This window comes from Bombyx mandarina, chromosome 23 (genome assembly GCF_030267445.1).
Source record: "Bombyx mandarina strain Sakado chromosome 23, ASM3026744v2".
Taxonomy (NCBI): Eukaryota; Metazoa; Arthropoda; class Insecta; order Lepidoptera; family Bombycidae; genus Bombyx; species Bombyx mandarina.
In genome coordinates, this window is record NC_143229.1 from 164,419 (window position 1) to 186,445 (window position 22,027).

The following is a 22,027-nucleotide window of genomic DNA, read 5'->3' on the forward strand; positions in this document are numbered from 1 at the left end:
AACCTGTTGAACTTCGGGTTTTATTGGTTAAGGTGTATCGTTAGTTTGAAGCTGGCAGGGCGTATTATAAGCAAGTCTGAAGTCGGTAGCACGTATTTCCAGTCTTGAGTTGGATTGTGAGATTAATACGCTGTTTGCAGGATAACCGTCGGAGCACCGTGGTTCAGAGAAACGTGGATCTCCATGATGACCTGGAGCTTGACTCAGTTAATAAGTATCTACAGTGGGCATCATTGCGCCACTTCGAGAAGGCGGCACGGCATGAAAACCCTCTTGTCGTGGCCCCCGGAAATTACATACCCGATCCCGTGGACCGAATAGTAAACAGTCGACGTCGCCCTAAGCACGTTATTACGGATCCTCCAGATCCATTAACGGTGCTTTTAGGCACCACAAGCATCGAGTGAATTAATCCATAGACACATTCCACTGAGTTTCTCGCCGGATTTTCTTAGTGGGTTGCGTTTTCGATCCAGTGGTAGATTCTACGAAGCATTACTCTTGCTAGGGCTAGTATTATTAACATCCTGAGGTTAGAGCCCCACGAGCTCACCTACCGATTAGGGTTACGCTGACATAGTCTCTCAAGTAACGTTGTGATTCGTTTTCGTTTCAAGAAACAGCGTTAGACAGCGGCTTGACTCTGCCCTTGCCATTGCTAAAGTCCATGGGCGACGGTAACCACTCACCATCAGGTGGGACGTATGCTGGTCTACCTACAAAGGCAATATAAATAAATAAGGAAGCTGTATCTCGAGTCTGGACTGTTATATTTACTTATACTCTATAGCTGGGTACCGAGCTTGCAGCACTGATACGACTGCTATTAAGCGGTTACCTTAACCTCTAGTTATCACAATATGACAGCTGCCACCTGCCTAGCGATATGAGGTGTAACTCGCATTACATCAGGTACAGTAGGAGTAGACAGGATTGTGGTGTCTACACAGCTACCCTCGTTCTATCTTGTGTACTGGATGTCAAGTGTTCCGGTGTGAGAGTCGGTCGAAGCCGGTCGACACGGTCTCGATCGCGTCATGAGATCAGACGCAGCCTGCATCCGTGTGATCGGAGACCGGCGTTGTTTAATGTTGACATGTGCACATTTCACACAGCACATTGTATTTCGGAGAGCGCACGATTCTGACGCGCCGCGCTCTTCACACGTTCACAACGTCAAGAATGCGAGTCGCGTTTTAATTTCAATATTTATCACATACACTAAGTGTTTTGTACAAATTTATTAGTAAAAGATTTATTGGTAATTATTTTTGTACTTTTCGAGTGGCAGCCATGACAAAAGTTGTTCGAGTGTCTTGGTTATTTTGAATGTTTTCAAATCGCGCATACTTCGAATGGACTCCAGTTTTAACGGTCACGGAAGACAAATTCTGCAAATAAATTGGTACGTATTTAGAAACATTCAGAGCTGTCAATATAATATGTACCTATACGCTAATGTTTTTGCACACAGTTTCCTAATTCAACATGACAAACAAAGAACGGTCATCTCTCTATATATTTAGTATCAGTATATACTTGACTTCCTCCGTCTGCTGTGAGTCGCCGTTGGAGCGAGTAATTTGCGTCTGCAATTGGTCCTTTGCTTGATTTGGTCCAATAAAATGTAGATAGTTTTTTATCACTTAAAGTCAATTATATCTGAATCCTCTAGATAGGTAGACGAGCTCAAAGTGCACCTGATGTACTTTACCACAACCCATAGACATCATAGTGTCGATGCCGCCCTCTCCCTCGAGATATAAGCTATGAGTAATTTTGAATTGGATATTTATTTAGAGTTATATTCCTTCATTATTGAAGTCTCTCGTAAACGCGTGTTCGGTATTTAGTGTAAAAAATTATATCCGCTAAAGGAAAACTGTATCTAAGTCAGGATAGGAAGCTGGATTTTACTGTGATAGCGTCTGAAATTATGTCAATACTTATTAGCTTTGGAAGCAGGCGAGCCGACGGCCCATAAGCGATCCTATATCTATAGAGCCGGTCCAGCAGTGACAGTACAAACAACACGAAGAACAACAATTAACAAATAATAATTGATACACTGCACAAAAACCACTATTACTAATTTCGTACTAGTTACGCTAGGTAGCTGCTTGGTTCTGCCCCTGGCATTGCTGAAGTCCATGGGCGACGGTAACCACTCATCATCAGGTGGGTGAACGCACCTCGGAGGAATCAAAGATGAATTCGATTAACATCTTTGCCGAATTCAAAAACTGAATATCATTCGCTTTTTTTTAATCTTCATGGTACAAAACAAAAAAAACAAGTCAGTGAAATGAGCGATTTTGTCGCTAATAACGATTAGTTCCGGAGAACCAATTATGGTAAATACATACAATGAACTGACTTACAATGGAAGTATATTTTGTTCTCGGATCAATATATTATATTCTACTGTCAATGTAATAATAGACACGATATTTTAGAAATAATATAAAAATTTGCTCAACAGCTTAACTAGTAACTAGGGCTTAAGTAGTCCATTATTATTTTACCCGTACATCATACGCGATCGAAATGAATTACTAATGCTTGGAGCTGCTGCGTTCATCCACAAAGCATTTCCAGCCTAAACAAGACTTGAAGAGATTCCCCCCAGTAGGCAGCGGTCAGTCTGTGCCACGAAGGACGAGCCATCTCACCATCGAGCGATCCAAGGCACCACGACACTAAATAATTAAATAATAAAACAAGTTTCAAAAATTAACTCAAATGATGAGGCCAATAAAAATAGAATTACCATATTTTCGCCGGTTCCGTAAATTTTCAGGAGCAGATGTGTGCGTGTCTTCGTACACACACATACATACGCCGGTAAATAAGCGGAAAAGGCCGAAAACCTTTTCTGTGTAACGTGCGGACGGACTCTGCTGACTCTTTTTAAAAGAAATCGTTTTAAACGAGAACACAATCGAATTTGACACTTCCGATGTTTTATGTGATGTTTATGTGTCATCCGAACTGTCAGTTGAACTCCTGTTTGAACTTTCAATGTCTAATTGAAGGTAACAAAATATTAAATTTCGTTTAAGAATAATCTTTGGTCAAATTATTTTCCATCTGTTCCGATAAATCTGTATAACAAATAATAAATTCTTCTACTTACTATTATACATAGTTTTAGTAGTTCACTTAGTACTTTCAAATTTATCTCAATCATACCATTATTAATAAAATGTATATAACGAGGAAATAATAATTTAAATAAACTGCTACTTTGTGGGCTATCTCTAAAATACGAGATGAATGAACTAATGATTGTTCTCGTTTATCAACAGTTCACTCACTCATTGAACTGACGCGGGGTGTAGAGTGTAGTCGGCGTAATGCTCCGCGGGTACGCCGACACTTGGTGTCACACTTAAGATGAAGTTTTCGCGTGATTTTTACACCCACTTACCGCTGTTGATATAGCATTGAGAATTGCATATCATAGTTACCAAAAATAGGGTTTTTTTAAATTTTATTGCCCGTGTAGGCAGACGAGCATACGGCCCACCTGATGGTGAGTGGTGACCGTTGCTCATGGACATCAGCAATGCCAGGGCCAGAGCCAAGGAGCTGCCTACCGTAACAACAGTATTACCTACGGTCTGACAAAATGATTTTCCTTTTTTTATGTTATGCTCTTTATCATCACGAATGATTATTTTATCTCTAGCAGAGATTTGATGGCAAGAAACTCGTGAATGGGACAATACACCCTCATGTAGATATCATTTACATATTCATACATTTTTTGGAATTGTTCATTTGTATACGATAAAATATAGACATTAAATAAATGTAATGGAATTAGCAGCAAGTAAGAGGCAAGCAAGAAGATCCGGCGAGACACACACCGGGTTGTGACCGCTCGGACGTTGACCGGTGCTTGAAGAGCCTAATAACACCGAAAGTGGATCAGGGGATCCGACAAGACATGTTGTGGGCGACAGCTTTGCTTTGCCTCGTCACCTGGGTCGGATATGTAATTAGCGGCGGACACGATAAGAGAGTTATCGTATCGAGCTGCTGTAACAAAGTAGCGTTCTGGCGCTCCTTTAAGATTCTAGCTTTAGGTCGTCGTGAAGATCAACATTCCTCACGTACCTATGTATGTGCTCCAATGGTTATACTGCAGAAACAACAGACAGGCCGGCCACAGACCCACACATAAAAATATGTATTTACAACCACGAAATTTCTAGCTGAAATTCAACTCTCCTATATTAATATTTTATCCTAAACGATTGAAGTCGGTGTCCCCCCCCAAGAAAGTCTTTTTTCTCCTACCTACGCCGAAAGTTCGGTTTTCCTCCCGCTGTACAGGGAAGAAAGTGTAACTTTTCCTCCCTGGGTACTGACAGGTGCGCATGCGCGTTAGTGTCTACGTGTGCTCTCACGCACCTAAAATTCTCCGGCATTGTTGTGCTCGGGTAATTTGCAATATTGTGTTTAATGTAAAAGTGAAATAAACAAAAGGCAATAAAATTTAATAGTGAAGTATTAAACAAAGATGAGTTCATCAGACAGTTCTTATTCAATTAGTAGTAGTTTATTTAAATTAAAAAAAACAGTTAAATTGTTTTTTTATGAGAATGGGGGAGGCTCCGCCCCCTACCCCCAGCCAGGGCTTCGCCCCTGGACCCCGGCTCGGTACTCCACGAACTTTCGGCCTGGTAGGAGAAAAAATCGCATGTGCACCGCGGGAAAAAAGTAGGACATCTCATCCCGCGTGTTTGTCATTTTACGGGGGAAATGTCCTACTTTTCTCCCTTGGTGAACAATGTACTAATAATATTAAATAAAAAGATCCACTTAAAATTCCTTATTTCTGTTTCAAAAGAATAACAATATTTCATATAATTTATTTTTAATTAGACATCAGATACGCTTAACCGTTAAATTAGTTAATGATTAGGATAAAATGTGAAATAAATGTCTTATTTATTATTATAATACTTTGCCATCGCATTCTATTCAGCCACAACTCACAAGACGTCAGTCAGCCAGCACCGGACGCAGGGAACTGTTCTCGGTAGCGATCATTTCTTAATTTACACTTTACGAAAATGTCATTTACATAAACGGAAAATCGTTGTCATTTATTAAGGTAAAAAGAATAAGTGATAACAATTGGAAAACATTGGAATATTACTTGATTTTTTCCTGGAATACAATAATACCAAATTATGTAACGAGTCACATTTTAGAACCACCTACCTTTTTCTTGTATCAAAGAATCTGGCGTTCTGGTTTAATACTTTATTTTTATTTTTTATTTATTGCTTAGATGGGTGGACGAGCTCACAGCCCACCTGGTGTTAAGTGGTTACTGGAGCCCATAGACATCTACGACGTAAAGGCGCCACCCACCTTGAGATATAAGTTCTAAGGTCTCAAGTATAGTTACAACGGCTGCCCAACCCTTCAAACCGAAACGCATTACTGCTTTACGGCAGAAATAGGCAGGGCGGTGGTACCTACCCGTGTGGACTCACAAGAGGTCCTACCACCAGTAAATTGAGGCTTCGAGCTGATGCCGGCAGCCAGCGGCGGCCATTACTCTTACCTGGTAACGTCAGCGGGCGCCAGTCAGTGCAGAACACGAGGCGGACCGCGAGATAGTTAGCCCCTGCAATCCAACACTAGTGCACTAAACATTTAACCCCACTTCTCTACACGAGTGACTTTGTGACGTCAATGGAATATGACCACTGGGGTATCATCGTCGCTGCGTTCCAAATTTTCCTTGAAGCGACTCACGACTGATACATCTGTCATTAAATCTAAAGTAGGTATTCCCTCTCCGTCACAGACACGTGCGTGTGTAACATATTAAAGAGTCATAGCAACCCGAAGGTCACACTTTTGCTAGTTAATTTATTTGTACAAACGAGTTTAAAGCTCACCTGGTATTATGTCGGCACCGGAGTACGTAAACATAATATCGTCAATAGTGTTATCCGCATGGAGGCACGGGGTCGAATTCGTAGCTGTTTTGCACAAGAATGCCTCGTCATCCAGTCTGGAACAGATTAATGCTCCTAGACAGGAGTAGACAGGACGATGGTGACCACACGACGCGTCATATCACTCTTATAGCAATAAGGCTGACTGTCCCCCAGCGCGGAATGCACTATTGCTTCACAGCAGTTTTAATAGTTCCTCAAATCATCAGTGGTTACTCCAGCTGCTGACTCGGTATACAGAGTGCAGTGTCTACTACTCTACTCTACTTCACTAGCAGAGATCACTTGACGGCTTACTGTCACTCCGCAGCACTTGTCTTTTCATTAAGCCCTTAGAGAGCTCATGTTAATCACATATTTGTTAGGGAATCTGCATCGGTCTCTTGACCGACGCGCAGTATACATACGTCTACACCGGACATCTTAAGTAAGAAAACAAACATTTTGTATTCAGCGGCTCCGAGCTACCATCGGAGCTATGCGAACGGAAAACACTCCACTTGACCGGACTACACTCAAACACCTATATCTATAGTCCCACTATTACAGTAGTAGGTACTAGGGACCTGGTATTTAAAATAAAAGATGTGGTGTCGTGGGACAATAGGTAGGAACGAAGTTCCTTCGGCTAATGTAGAATCGACACATTTTGCCAAAAAAAACGTGCTCAATTTTATGTTGGTTTTCTTGATTTTTCTCTAAAATTTTGCTGATTAGTTTTTATTTAAGTGCGGGAAAGTATTTAGGAAATTCAGTATTTTAGGAAATAATAAATTACGTAAAAAGAAAAAAATCGTAATTCAAACTATCAACTAAAATAACAAAATATGTCCCTTTATTTTTGTTTGACAACATAAAATTACATAGAAATAGAAATAATTACAAAATAGAGAGAGAAGGGATGAGAGAACGAAAAGAAAGAAGGAGAAGGAGAAAGAGAAAGGTATTATACACTACTCGCTTGTGTATACGACTGTCGCGCCTGCGCACGTCTCATTTAACTGTTTTATTCCACGGACTTTTCCTTACGGTTTTACTATCACGTTTTTTTCAGTTCGGTCGCGCAGCAAAATCTCTATCTCCTCCAAGCAAAAAAATCGGTTGTCCTTAAAGTCGGTTTACAGACGATAGTTGAAATAAGAGAATACTGTTGGAATGGTTTCATTTTTCAAAAGAAAATTTTTATTTTATTTTTGTTTGATAGATATTTTGTATGGATATAGAGAAAGAGGTAAATGGAAATCACTATTGAATTGATCAAGTTACATTTGTTTGTACGCATAAATACAATTATCTCCTTTTTTTTAAATTGTACATAGTTTTTTCATTACACATGAAATGTACACTACTACTACTACTACTACCACCACCACCACCACCACCACCATCACCACCACCACCGCTAGTTCAGTGGCTTGGTCGTGAAAATGTAACCAACATAGCTAATTTAGAATTGTAACGTTAAAGTAGAATAAAAGAGCTCCGAACCGAAGTGCACGATATCTGTACCAGTAGGTACGAGTCATAAATAGAGTGCAGTGCTACAGCAAACCCACTGACTCATATTGTATTCTTGAAGTGTATGTACTATGTATTACCAACTTGACGCATCGTAAAGACCAGATCCAAACTTTATCATAATAAAACCGTAATAAGTACAGGGAAACGATGTAAAATAGAGTTAGTGACCGACTGCACTTGTAGAGCGACCACACGCGACCAGCGCGCTGTGTACAAGTGGACATTGAGCACTCGTGTTGCTCTGATACATCCAGCATTCGTTTCTATTAGCTCTGTTCAACAAAGCTAAACAACGTCAGCTTCATTTTAATTAAATACTGAATATTTTAATAATTGTATACGAAGCAGAATTTCGTTCTGTAAACTCAGTGCTATTAATCTAAGTGCAAACACGTATGTATGTTTTTTTTTATTGCCCTTGTAGGCAGACGAGCATACGGCCCACCTGATGATGAGTGGTTACCGTCGCCCATGGACTTCAGCAATGCCAGGGGCAGAACCAAGCCGCTGCCTACCGGTATGTATTGTTTTATTATTAAAATATGTTTAACTTACTACGCTAAGAATCAGATTTCAATAATACGCCCCCTCACAGTCATGAAGTCGCAGTCTCCAGTGGGAGAACGAATAATTCCCACGATGCAGTAAAGAGCCTTGAGAAATTAACGGCGCATTTAATTTCTCTTGAACCAAAACAAATGAGTGGCTGATCTCATTACACGCGCTCTTTGTATTGTTTGTATCGCGATGATTGTTGGCTCTCGATGGTTATTTTGTTCACTTATGGGTATTTAGCGATGATTTGATTTGGCTGACTCGGTGACGTGGTAGTTAGCGCCTCTGACTCTTGAGTCGAGGAGCGCAGGTTTGATTCCCAAATTGGGCAAATGTTTGTGTGATGAATATGTTGAAAATTTTTCATATATCTGAACGTATATAAGTATTGTACATACAAACGTCTCGCAATTTTATCCCGGTTTCATACTGATTTTATAATTTATAGACATACCTTTAAACAGCACAATGAGAATGCATCTCACTTTATACCGCATTAAAATGAAAGGTTCTTGTTATGTTCGGAGCACTGAGTGTTTTCTGTCATTTAATGCACGTGTCAGTTTTGCACATTTTCACATTATCATAGCTATTTCTAGATTTTATTGTTCAAATCATAATTAATTCGTAATTGAATTTTCGTACAACTTACTTTGCAAAACGTTGAGATTTGGTTAGTAGCACGTGTGCGAAATAGTTTTACCAAAAACATATTTAAATACGGCTTTTGTTCTTACCACCTATCACTCTTAATTTATATACGGAATATAAAAATATTGGTAATTTTTGCTTCCTCAAGTGATTACACACAAAATGCAGTAAATTAATTCTTGCAGAAAATAAATACATTGAAGTGAATCGTTTAACTTTTTTATTTACAAGCATTTATTAATAATAGTGAAAAGTAGATAAATTTTATATTATATCTTTAAACGAGCAATTCTTGTATATAAATATATATATAAATTGAATTTCGGAAACGGCTCCAACGATTTTCATAAAATTTAGTATATAGGGCATTTCGAGGGTGATAAATTGATCTAGCTACGATTTATTTTCAGAAAATGTTGTTTATTCGTGTTTTCAATAGTCAACTTTATCGATAATCAACTTAAACATAAACTTTTTTATTTGAAAAAAAAAAACAACAAATAATATAATATCAATATGTAATTCGTATTTAAATATAATTTCTTAAAAACACATTTTTTTTAAAAAAACGAGCAAAGCTTGGTCATTATCTAGTAACATTTAAATAAAGTCATGTCTCGAGAGAGGATGTGCTATTCTTATGTCCCGCTACATCACATATCACCGAAATGAAGAGCAGGAGCACAGTTCTTATGTCTGTGAGGGTGACTTCAGTGAAATGGATTCAAATAATCACAAAAAATAATAATAATTTTGTAACAAAACAATTAATATTTTTCGTGTTCAATTAATGATAACAAAAGTAAAAGACAAAATGGAAACGCTACTAGCTCTTATAAATTGTGCGAATTTATTGAATCCAATGCTATTGTTGGTATATGTATGTATCAAACTAAGCAAAAATGTTGTTGTTTTTGCTAATAAATTAAAAGAAATGTAAAAACGTGCACTTCAATAGTGATTAATTTTTAAAATTTAGTTTCCCGCTCGTATTTCTATTGCTATACATATTACATGATTACATGCCGGTGCTGTTGCTTTGATTTAAATATTTTTGGTAGCAATACACCATGTTATACAGTGGTTGGTGGTAGCCTACCGTGACTGGCGTACGCTGAAATAGAGAGGATTAAGCTACTGAACTAGATTTACTTATAAAATTGGTAATAATGAAACTCTACTTTGACTGCAGGTATGATGGTGAACAGTGACTGCACATTAAGGTGAAACGGGACGACAACCACTTACAAAGTAGGTTCAAAATGAATATCATACACTAGCTCATACAATACCTACAATTGTAAATATGTGCAAAAAAAACTTGAGTGTGTAACAGGTCGACAATTTGATCCAAGTTGCGATTTGATTTTATTTCCGGTACAATGCAATAGAGACTTCGGCCTTATAGCTTAGGGTTGGGGGTGGCATCTACTGCGGAACCTATGTGGACTCCGGGATCCGATAATCAAGCCCGCTGAGCTCACCGGATCTTCTCAACGGGTCACGATTCCGATCCGATAGTAGATTCATTCGCGAAGCATCTTATCTTGAGGTTAGATAAGGTGGTAGATTGTATTATATTTTACTATTTCTAATTTTTGTTGTTTTAAATTTACCAGGATGGGCGTGCTAAACACAATGTTCGCACGAGAGAAAGTGTTTCTGACACATCATTTTGTTCGCAGATGGTGGAGTCTCAATTGTCGGACTCTTTCAATCTAGACGGCATCCTTAGTGAGCTCGGCAGCTTCGGGAAGTACCAGCTGCTATTCTTACTACTGCTATCATTCAGAGATTCCTTCCTGGCGATGTGTAATTTCAACTATGTGTTCACTGCTGATGAAGTGAAGTTCAGGTTAGTAAGTTATTTAGTATGAAGAAAAAAAATAATAATTAAAAAACAATATTAGCGTTAGGCTAAACTCCCTAATATAATTTTATAAACAAAATGACGGGTATCTAAATAACCTAATAAAAAATTGTTAGCGTGGTCCCTACCTGTTTGATAAATGAATTTCCTTACGAATTTGCAATTTATAATTTATAGCGACCAAGGAAAAATGCATATTCAATGTCTGGTAAATTATTATTTACGATAAATGATTACTTTAAAAAGGTTTTGCCTGTAATTTTATCTTTACAACCTAATTGATCATAAAGTTTTCCTTTTATTAAAAGAAAACAATATCCATACATACATATAAATAAATATTGTAATATCTGTTTGCAAAGACAAAATAATAACTTTTTATTGAACTCATGTGAAATCATATCCGATGCTTACAATAAAAGCATTTTTATTTCATTTTTGCCCGCCAGTCTTTCAGCTTGCTCCATCTAATTTCGCAAACGGTTTTTTTTCTACCTATGCTGATAGCCTTCAGAGACTATTTCAGCTTCGCCCTAACATGTACGTGAGCTCACGGGGCTCAAACCTGACGACGTTGCTAACACTAGCTTTAGCAAGAGCAGTGCTTAGCAGAGTCTACCACCGGATGGTAAACGCGACCCACCGAGAAGATCCGGCTAGAAACTCAGTGGGCCGCAAAGGGCTTGACCGATTTCATAGTGACTTTTACTGACAATTCGCTAATGTCATATAGAATAGCTTAATCTGCTTTTCTTAAAGATAAATATTCGGGGCTTTAAGATAAATATGATTTTCTTAAAGATAAAAATATTTATAAAGCCCCATTAAAATAGCAAAGCAAAGAACACCGGCACACACGCATCGCTCGATCCGAGTGCACCGGGCGTCTTATCCACGGCCGTTTAGGCCCCGATGACTCTAAACAAGCTCTGACAATTTTCCCCGGTTGGACGTTAACAATTTACTTTGGTCGTCAGTACAATATTGTACTGTAGAGCTGTTTGTTTGGGTCATTAGCGTAAGTTTTTTAAAAAAAAATATTGACGAGCCATCGCTTATATACAACAGTCACGCTACTGTTATTTCTAACCGTCCGCAATTTGAATTGATCTGATTTCAACCAAACATTTCTGTGTTATGGATTCGTTAAGTCGCCGTAGCGTGTCATGATTACATTGGACGACACGCGCACTCACGCGCACTGCACAGCCTGCGACGCAACAAATCATTTTTGCCTTGTTCTTACTATACTAGACGCACCCCGCGGTTTTACTCGCCTTAAATTTGTAATTCAGCCGCGGTAAAGGTTGCTAGTGTGACTCACTTGTCCATTAACTAACAAAATATTTGTAGATTCGTCGATAGGTAAAAACAAGAAACAGCAAAAGTGCTATTTTATTTATGATAACAGATATACCCGATGCTTAAAAAGCGTCATGAATTAATCCAGTTTATAAGCTGTTGACTGTGTAGTTGGCCTTATAATAGTACTATCGCATCTCTCCTCTGTGGCTATCGTACAAAGCGACTAAGGGATTCAACGGGGAATAGGGAGCGCCGTCCTCCGAGCATTGTATCGGTGTACTGCCATCGACAATCGGCTTTTACTAGTGGTAGGGTATATTGTGAGTTCGTACGGGAAGGTCCTTCAATTCTGCCTTTTCTGCCGTGAAGCACATACGCATTCAGACTTGAAGGGTGGGACAACGGTTATACAATACTATTGAGCCTGCCACCTCATGCCTCAGGTAGGTGGCGATATTTACGTTGCGATTTAAATGTCAGTTCTACCTTGGCTCCACCATTCCGGTACTAAAGATAAACTTTACATCAACAGATGCGCAATACCAGAATGCGATACACCAACTCCAAGTTTCAACGCTACGTGGACAGCATTCGCTTTGCCGAACACAACCGATACCTGCTACAGAATGGCGCCTCTGCTAGAAGATCGGTTCAATAGAACAGGACAGAACGTGCAGTCGTTACCTAACAAAGCGGACCCGCCGTACACCTGCAGTCCTGAGTACTTCGACGCGAACAGAACATTGGGCTGCGATAAACTAGTGTACGAGGATTACAATAGCATTGTTGCTGAGGTTTGTAAACAAACGCTCTTGTTTTCCTTAGCTCTGACTAGCTGACCTCAAAAAAGATGATTTTTTTAATAGAATCGTACTGGTTTGCTTCGGTTTCGATGATTTCTAACGTTCTCGATGCCGATTTGGCTTCCTCGAAGTCACTTAGAAGCTGGAAATCGCTCGACTCCGAAGGTCCCAAGAGTCTCCCTTGAATGCAATGGTTGATGTTAATATTGAAACTACTTTTATATTTTCTGTATTTTTTCGCTACCTAGAGAGGGATCACTAGACGATCTCTTAGCTTTCCCACCCATTGGAGCAAATTTACCTGTTTAGGTTACTTAATTTAGATTTAGATAACAGGCCCGCAACCGTCCTGCATTGTAGCATTCAACGTGTAAACAATTAGTTAGTTAGCTGCCAGGAATGAGCTCTCCCGAATCCACTGTAGTGACGTGCAGACGTCCCTTTTGAACCTGTAAGCAACAGAAGTAGTCCAGTCACTGGGCGGCAGCCGCGCTCAACTAAAAGACGCGTGCTCCCACTGCCTAAACGCTAAGACAGCGTAGAAACATAATACTTTCCAAGTTGTTACATCCACTCAATCACAATGATGGGTATACTCGTAATATTGTAGTACGTTGGATCATTGTGAAGTGACAAGTGATGATTAAATATTGTTCTTATTTTGTTTTAAGTGACAAATTACATGTTTAAATTATCGCTGCTTTCAATAACAATGGGATATTAAACTGGTCATACATGCATATATGTATAATATGCTGTTACGCGTGGTGGACTACACCGACACCTTCTGATATGAACATTGAACAGTGGTGTTCGCTTAGCTTTTAGTGTTAAACTTGTACAGCTTAATACGAAATCTAGCACGTCCCTTCATTATTCTTAGAGATACGTAGCTGTAGAGTTGAAAACTTTACAAAGCTGAAGACGGGGATGATATTCAAATAGCACGGGCTGTAAATACACTGGAACCCATGCATCAGCTCGCTGAGTTTCTCGCTGAATCTTCTCAGCAGGTCGCGATTCCGATCCGGTAGAAGATTCATCCGCGAAGCAACTGCTCTCGAGTTGTTAGGTCTCTTTTGGAAGCGCTCGGGCAGTTGTTAGCAAATCCCACCCCTCCTGGCTGAGCCTTTGCTCGCCCACCGGTCCTGGTGAAACTGAAAAGTCTAGTCTAGATCACCAGTAACCATTCAATCATAAAAAAACCACTGAATCACTCGCCTGTGCAAAAACAAAAAAATATGGATCATAAATTTTTCGTTTTCATTATTTTCAAAATGGATATACTCTAGGTATGTACGTCCAAAACATGTAGAATAACTCTTTTTACACGCTTTATATTAGCTTCACTTGTATGTATGTTTGTAACGGACTCCGTTAGACGTGATTTTAACCCACTTTAAACGGCCAGATTTCATTCAAACTTTGTAGATTTATCGAGGACTGATGACAATACACGAATTTGATAAGATTATTCCATTATTCAATTTGCAAAATAAGATTTTTGCCAATTTATATAATTTTTATCTAAGGCAGGAATTGATTTTAAAGTACTTAATAGTTTTAAAAAAACGCTTTTATAGAAAATTTAACTAAAAAATGAAAAATAAATAATAGTTTAAAAAATTAAATAGCACGCTTTATATAAAATTCAACTAAAAAATGTAAAATGAATTTTAATAAATTTAAATTGGAAATAGTGTAAAAAAATATTTATTGTAAAAAAAGCGTGGGGTGCTTTTTAAGATATTATTGAAATAATAATTCTTCTACTCATATCTGCCAGAAAAATATTTATAACTTATAACACCATGCACCCTACGCTTTTTTTACAATAAAATATTTTTTTCAGTGTGTTTTATACTTTTTTAAAGTATTATTTATTACATTTAATATGGCTGTGTGATCGGATGCGCGGATCAGCAGCACACAGAGCGGTGCCGGCCCGCGCACTCGCGTTCTACAGATTTCATTAGATGCTAGTTTATGTGTTTTCTAATTGCCTTTTACATTTTTGTACGAAACACTTGACGTAGGTTCTTACTCATTAAAATTAAATTAAGAATACAGCCGTGCATTATTTAGATATTTATGTGAGATTCGATATGTACAATCATTATTATTCAATTATTCTAATTTTATTTTGATAGTACACTATCAGAACACTATCAAAATAAAATTGAGTTGCTAGTTGGTTTAATAATTGAGGTGACAATGGTCATAACGTAATAAGTTACAAACATTTTGTATTGGTCTCTGTCTGGTACTCTGTCGCGTATAACTTTAGAGACAGTATTGGATCCTCTGGGTCTCTACGGAGGCACTTCGAACGTCCCGTCTTTTGTAGTTTATCTTCCAAGAAACAATTTTTATTTTAGCATCGTACGTTTAAGTACTATCCGGCATTGGGTTGACATTTTTTTCAATTTTTTAATGCTTGAACGACCTCACTATCCGCCTGGGGTCAAGTATTGGAGCCCATAGATATCAACAACGTATATGGCACCACCCACCTTGAGACATGAGTTCTGAGTCTCAATTCTATAGTACAACGGTCGCCCAAGACGAGAGTTGAGGATATTCTTTAACCCTAGGGCGCTGCCTTCGTTGCTTAACTATGTCCCTGGCATCGACATTGACATCCACGAAAGAGGGTGATCACCCACAAGCAGGTGGGTCTGTGGCAGTATGCTCGTCTGTGTATGAAAGCAATAAAAAAGTGGCTATAATTTGGAGTCGACAAGTAAACAAACATTTTAAAATAGCGGTAGTTATTCTAATAGCCGGCCTCGCTACAATGCTCAGAGTGGCTCTGATGGCGCACTCATGGAGGATAATTATCATGTATTACAGGTTAATGTGGACGAGCTGATTGAAACGTGACAGAAACTGTCATGTCATGCGCTCATCGCAATCTCTTGATGATACATTTTGTTTTTAATTTGACATTCGCTGTTTACATTTTTGGTGTCGTCACGATAGAGATGCCTGGATGTTGGATTAAGTTTTGGTGTAAGTTGGTGTAAGTTTTGACGAGTCCGTTGTCACAAACCACAGCCATAACATCGTGGAGGATACTGCCTCTTGTAGCAAATAAGTAGTTTTCCTTTTTATTTATTTTCACTCAGAGACACGCTGGTGTAGTTTGAAATGCTTGGGAATAACGACTGTTCTTCCATCCGAACTGATATTATTATGATTGTTTCATGGTTAGCGGATAGAAGCGAATAAGGAAGTAAATACGGCAATATAAAATCACCACATACTATCCCCATCTGGGGGTGTAGATTGAAAATGTAGAAAGCGAATTAATTGCCTAAAATCAAGCATCTGATCCCTGTGAAAGTATAATTCCCCAACGGTGCTAAGGGTTTGCTCTTATCCCCAGTGAGCCCACGGCTTCTACTACCGGTAATGTTAGTCTTTCCGGCTCTTAGGATGGAACCAGCCCAGTCAAGTTTTTACCACTAAGAAAGAAAGGTTTCAATATTTAAAAGCTAATTAACATTTATATTTACTCTTTGCCTACAGTATATTTGAATGAGTAAAACTTGTATTGAAATTTACAGTTTGACCTCGGCTGCGAACCTTGGAAGAGGACGATGATCGGAACAGTCCATAACCTGGGATTAGTCTTCTCGTTTATAATATCCGGGATTATATCCGACAGGTTAGTGAAATATCTAAGATTCGCGAAAATTTCAAAATATTTTTAAATATTTTTATGTGAAAAAAATCCCTTAACATCTGATCCTCGCGAGGTGTTTACGAAAAATATGTCTTGTCAATACATGTGCTTGTCTATTGTATTTGTGTGTTGTGAATGTTCTATTGAATTGTACTTGTAGCCAACTGATACAGAAATACGAATACTGCGACCTAGCCGGACAGTAGTCTGTTCGTTAGACATTAAACTCTGGAAGATCTTACAACACATCATAATTATAATATTATTTTCGACTACGAATAATTGGTACGGATACCCTATATTTCCGGTCCTGCGGAACGAATGGTAAACAGTCGACGTCGCCCAAATCACATAATTTCGGATCCTCCCGATCCACTAACGGTGCTTTTGGGTACCCCAAGCACCGGTCATCGTTCTCGTCGAACCCGTCGCTTGCGACGAAGGGCTCGGCGAGTAAATTAACCCACAGACACAGCCCACTGAGTTTCTCGCCAGATCTTCTCAGTGGGTCGCGTTTCCGATCCGGTGGTAGATTCTGCGAAGCGCGGTTCTTGCTAGGGTTCGTGTTAGCAACAACGTCAGGTTTGAACCCCGCGGGCTCACCTACTAGCCTGGTGACGCTGATATGATCTCTCAAGACCATCAGCTTAGGTAGGAAAAAAAAAATACCCTATCACAGTGAAATATCTTTATTTTCTAGATATGGCAGGAAGGTGATAATCGTTGGCACGCCACTGGTGGTCGGTGTGGTCGGGCTGGTCAAATCGTTCTCAGTTAAATACTGGATGCTGCTCCTCCTCGAGTTCTTTGAGACGGCTTTTGGCTACGGAAATGCTTCGATGGTTTTATGTAGGTTTTTAATATTATTCTAAGAGAGGCGAAAACGTCAGCGCCTATTGACACGAGTGACGCGGCGATGGTTGCGTCTAAGTCTAGGGTGTATGATACGTCTGTGCTGATCTGATATAAATGTTTGCTAGAACTGCAAGCGGCAGGCAGGTTGAGAGGCAGTTCATCTAGAAGGATAGAGAACATTGCCGGTCACGCCGCGGGTGCTTAATGAGTACCCTGCAATAATGGCTTGCGTCTGCGACCTACATGACCTACATGACTCTAAATCGAAATATAATAACATTTTCTTGTTCGTTATCAAATTCCAAGATAAGAAATTGAAAACATCACTCCAACCGTAATATTAACACAGGCTTAAAACTCTATCAATTTATGGCAGCAGTATTACGACAAGAAATTAATGGTTTTTTTATTGCTTAGGTTGGTGGACGGGCTCACGGCTCACCTGGTGTTAAGTGGTTACCTGAGCTCATAGACACCTGTAACGTACATGCCGCCGCCTACCTTGAGACATAAGTTCTAAGGTCTCCGTTTTTACAGTACAACGGCTGTCCCACCCTTCAGACCGAAACGCATTATTGTTTCACGGTAGAGAATAGGCAGGGTCGTGGTACCTACCCGTGCGTACTCACAAGACGTCCTACCACCATTAAATGTGTAATGTTTCTATTATTGTTACAGCTCTAGAAATGGTAAGCCAGAAACGCCGAGTTATCTTTTCATCAATGTCAGATGTCCTGTGCAGTCTAGGAAGCGCGTTTTTCGGGTTGATAGCCTGGATGGTTCCTTACTGGAGACATCTCATGTGGGCCATATACGCTCCCTTACTCGTAGTAGTTTTTTATATATTCCTGATCGACGAAGGCGTGAGATGGTTACTGGTCCACAACAGGAAGGACGAGGCCGTCAGAGTCCTGCACAAAGTGGCCAAGTTTAATAACATAACACTCTCCAGTAAAGCTACAGACATGATGACTAAAATAACAGAGAGGAACAAAACTAGTCAGGTAAGCTGTTACCATCAACATGTTTCTTGAAACTTTTTAATTTTTTATTGTATACCTGGGAGGACGAACGAGCTCATAGCCCACCTGGTGTCAAATGGTCGCCGAAGCCTTTAAACATTAACCACATCTCATGTCTTAAGATTTGCGGTTATATTATATTATTATCCTCCTCATTTTTACAGTACAATGGCTGCTCCGACCTCAAATCTAAACGGCAGAAATAGGCAGGGCGGTGGTACCTATCCATGTAGGCTCACAAGATGCCCTACCTCCAATAATATCTATTAAAGAAAGAGAATAACCATATCCTCTCCCTTTTAACACGTATATTTCTTTCAGACAGAGCCACCAGTTGAACAAGAGAGACTCCATCTCCTTTCTCTTCTCAGTTCAAAGAAGATCATCATTAGGGTGGCTATCATTTCGGTGTCGTTCATCTGTTGCACCTACGTTTACAACGGCACTATCATCACCTCGACCAGTGTACTCGGAAACAAGTATTTGAACTTCTCCGCTCTCCATCTGGTGTCAATCCCAACAAGACTGCTCACTGCGTACACCTTCACGAAGTTCGGAAGGAAAATACCTATTTGCGTTGCGTACTGTTTGTGTGCGGTCTTCTTCGTTGCATCAGCGTTCGTTCCAGAATGTAAGTTTACTTATTCTGCCTAACCATTGATGGGCAGGGCAGTCAGTGCAACGAGATAAGACCTGCAGTGTTTTTATTGTTTTAAATTATATTTACTTGTTGTTAGATATTTCAGTTTATTATATTTATTAAGACAAGACTTTATTTACAGAGAATATTAAAGTTTATAAATATGTGCAAACAACTAGCTTAGCCCATAGACCCAGTCCACTGAATTTCTCGCCGGATCTTCTCAGTTGGTCGCGATTTCGATCCAGTGGTAGATTTAGTGAAGCACTGCTCTTGCTGGGGCCATTATTAGCAATGCTCTCAGGTTGAGCCCGTGAGCTCACTACCAATCAGCGCATAGTTGGAATAGCCTCTTAGGTTACCGACGATTAGGTACCGGAAAAAAGTCTAATACTTACAAATAACACACTTGTTTTCCATTGCCACTAAATAATTTAGTTTGGTAGTTTTGATTCACTTTTATTATTGTTACTATAAAGCTTCAACTGGCCCAACGTCTACAGAGAATCGTAGCTAATCACCGACGACTCTCTTCGTTTCTTAATTTACTTGTATTTATTCCAGCTTTCTACTGGGTCTCGACATTGCTGTACTTATCGGGTAGAATGTGTAGTAGCTACGGAATGTTCAGCATGACCGTGGTAGCTATGGAAGTATTCCCTACTAAGTCAAGAAACTCTCTCACTAATGTCGCCAACACTATCGGCAGGATCGGATCTATTTTAGCACCACAAGCACCATTACTGGTAATGTTTGGCTTATTCACTAAGTTAATTTGGAGTACGAATGGAGTTAGTAATCTATGAGATAGAATTTGGAAACATTTAATATTAAATAATGTGTGGGTTGACGAACAAAGTACCTCGTGTGTTCGTATCAAGTGTTGCCACTACTAGCTCGTGTTTAAGATGAAACGAACAAAGAGTAATATTTTGGCTTAAATTAATAAGCTTCAATATCTAAAGTATGTTAGATGTTAGGGCACTAGGCACACGAGTATTGTCCACCCCCACGGCTAGACCCTGTCCACATATATCGAGAAACCATCGCATGCTTTTGTAAAAGGGTGACAGAACCGTTATTCATGTTAATTTATAGCGCACGCTACAAAAGGTGAACCGCGAAATTAGGCTTAGACCCGTTAAACTCCATTTCCCCAGACCCTGGATGAAAGTTGCGCTCTAACGAAAATTCATGGGTCTGGGTATAACTGGGCAAATCCCCTATTGTTAAGGTAGGTCGGGGCCGAAATCACGATGATGCGATGACCGGAGTCCATATTATGCATGCTTTGCATCTTAAATGTTGACCCTCCCAGAGTTTTACAATCAGAGTCTCAATTGTATCCTTCCCTCTGGTCCAGAATATCTATATCATAATTTGGACACCAGACAAAGAGAAGAACCGCTACTGAGCGAGTGTTTTGGTTCGACAGTCAGGCGGTCAGAATGTTGTTGTTCGGAGCTTTACATTTGCAATTCCTTTATTATCATCTTCTTATATTATCACAAACAAAACTTAAATATCTCTTTTCTCAAATAAAAACATTATTTCCAGGAAAAATACATGAGTGGTCTCTCAAGCATCATTTTTGGAATAGTATCTTTGGGACCAGCTTTACTAGCATTCCTACTACCCGACACGAGTAAGGTTTCTCTACCAGACGACATCACAGAAGCAGAAAACTTAGACGTACGGCCGGAAGAATCTGACCCTACACCTAGTGTTCCTGCAAGTGGGGAATTCAGGGAACGGTTTTGAGATCACGACTCTTATTTTAAGATTAGTGCGACCTTTGAAAGTATACTTGAGATGCAGCAAGTATACACATGGAATAGGATTCGGTATTGGTGGTAGCCCACGCGTGTAAACAACAGTATCTTGGTTGTTTCTTCGCAAAAACTCAAGTTTTTTAACTTAAATAGTTCGTTAAACGAAAAGCAATATATATGGAGATCATCTAACATCTCCAGATAGTAATGACATTCACATTGCATTGTCATTCAAATCTTCTTGTTCTTCTTTTTCTCCGCGTTATCCCACTAGATGGGGTTGGCACAGCGAATTTTTCGATTCCATACTCTTCTATCAGCCGTCATCTCAACACTCACTCCTCTCTATCTCTCATATCGTCATTCACACATTTCATCCATATCTCCTTCGATCGACCCCTTCCCCCTCTACCTTGTACTACCATTTCCGTACACCTTCTAATCACATGCATCTCCTCTCTACGCATCACATGTCCATGGCATGCTAACCGTCCGCTCTTTAATTTGTTAATCACATCATTGTCATTCAAATAATAGCTGTAATTTAACCTTGAAATTTGATGCGTGTGATAGCTTCCTTACAGAAATAGACAGGCTAATGGAGTCAGTCTGTGCAAGCTCAGTGTGCGCCCCAGGCAACTCAACCTAATATTCATACAATTGGATGCTCGATTGATTAGTTCTCTGTAGTAGTAATTATGATCTATTGTTCCTTACGGCGGCACCTACTAGCTACCACACTACAGTGAGTGATGGTACCTGCGATATTTTTAAGTTACTCTGGGTAAAAGTATGTTAATAAGTTAAGTCATATTATTAAGGTATTGTTTTTTGTTTATTTAATAAATTTTATACGAATTCAGCTAGGTATTATTGTATTTCTTTGTCAACTTATATATTAGTTGGTGGCCCACCTGATATGAACTTTTTTATTTATTGTTTATATGGACGAACGAGCTCACGTCCACCAAGTGTTAAGTGGTTACCTGAGCCCATAGACATCAACAACGTAAATGCTGCCACCCGCCTTGTAACATGAATTTGAAAGTCTCCGTATTTACAATAAAATGGCTGCCCCACTCTTTAAACCGAAACGCATTACTGCTTCACGGCAAAAATAGGCAGGGCGGTGGTAGATATCCGCGCGGTCTCACAAGACGTCCTACCAGTAATTACGCAAATTATAATTTTGCGGGTTTGATTTTTATTACACGATGTTATTCCTTCACCGTGGAAGTCAATCGTGAACAATTGTTAAGTACGTATTTCATTAGAAAAATTGGTACCCGCCTGCGGGATTCGAACACCGATGCATCGCTAGATACGAATGCACCGGACGTCTTATCCTTTAGACCACGACA

The 22,027-nt window shown here is 39.4% G+C and overlaps 1 protein-coding gene across 4 annotated transcripts; it reads left to right on the forward strand.

Annotated features, from left to right (window-relative positions):
- Positions 1–1,099: 1,099 nt before the first annotated feature.
- Positions 1,100–21,528, forward strand: LOC114243743 (organic cation transporter protein). Of its 4 annotated transcripts, XM_089737715.1 has the most exons (11): positions 1,101–1,405; positions 7,930–8,022; positions 9,904–9,962; positions 10,397–10,566; positions 12,419–12,680; positions 16,259–16,359; positions 17,078–17,226; positions 17,911–18,236; positions 18,576–18,885; positions 19,459–19,640; positions 20,452–21,528. In XM_089737715.1, exons 4-11 carry the CDS (start codon positions 10,397–10,399, stop codon positions 20,653–20,655), a joined length of 1,704 nt encoding a protein of 567 aa, XP_089593841.1. In that variant the 5' UTR covers positions 1,101–1,405; positions 7,930–8,022; positions 9,904–9,962; the 3' UTR covers positions 20,656–21,528. The 4 variants fall into 4 exon arrangements, with proteins under 4 accessions (XP_028031144.2, XP_089593841.1, XP_028031145.2 ...); XM_028175344.2 differs by lacking the exon at positions 7,930–8,022; XM_089737716.1 differs by lacking the exons at positions 1,101–1,405; positions 7,930–8,022 and adding an exon at positions 7,676–7,898.
- Positions 21,529–22,027: the final 499 nt, after the last annotated feature.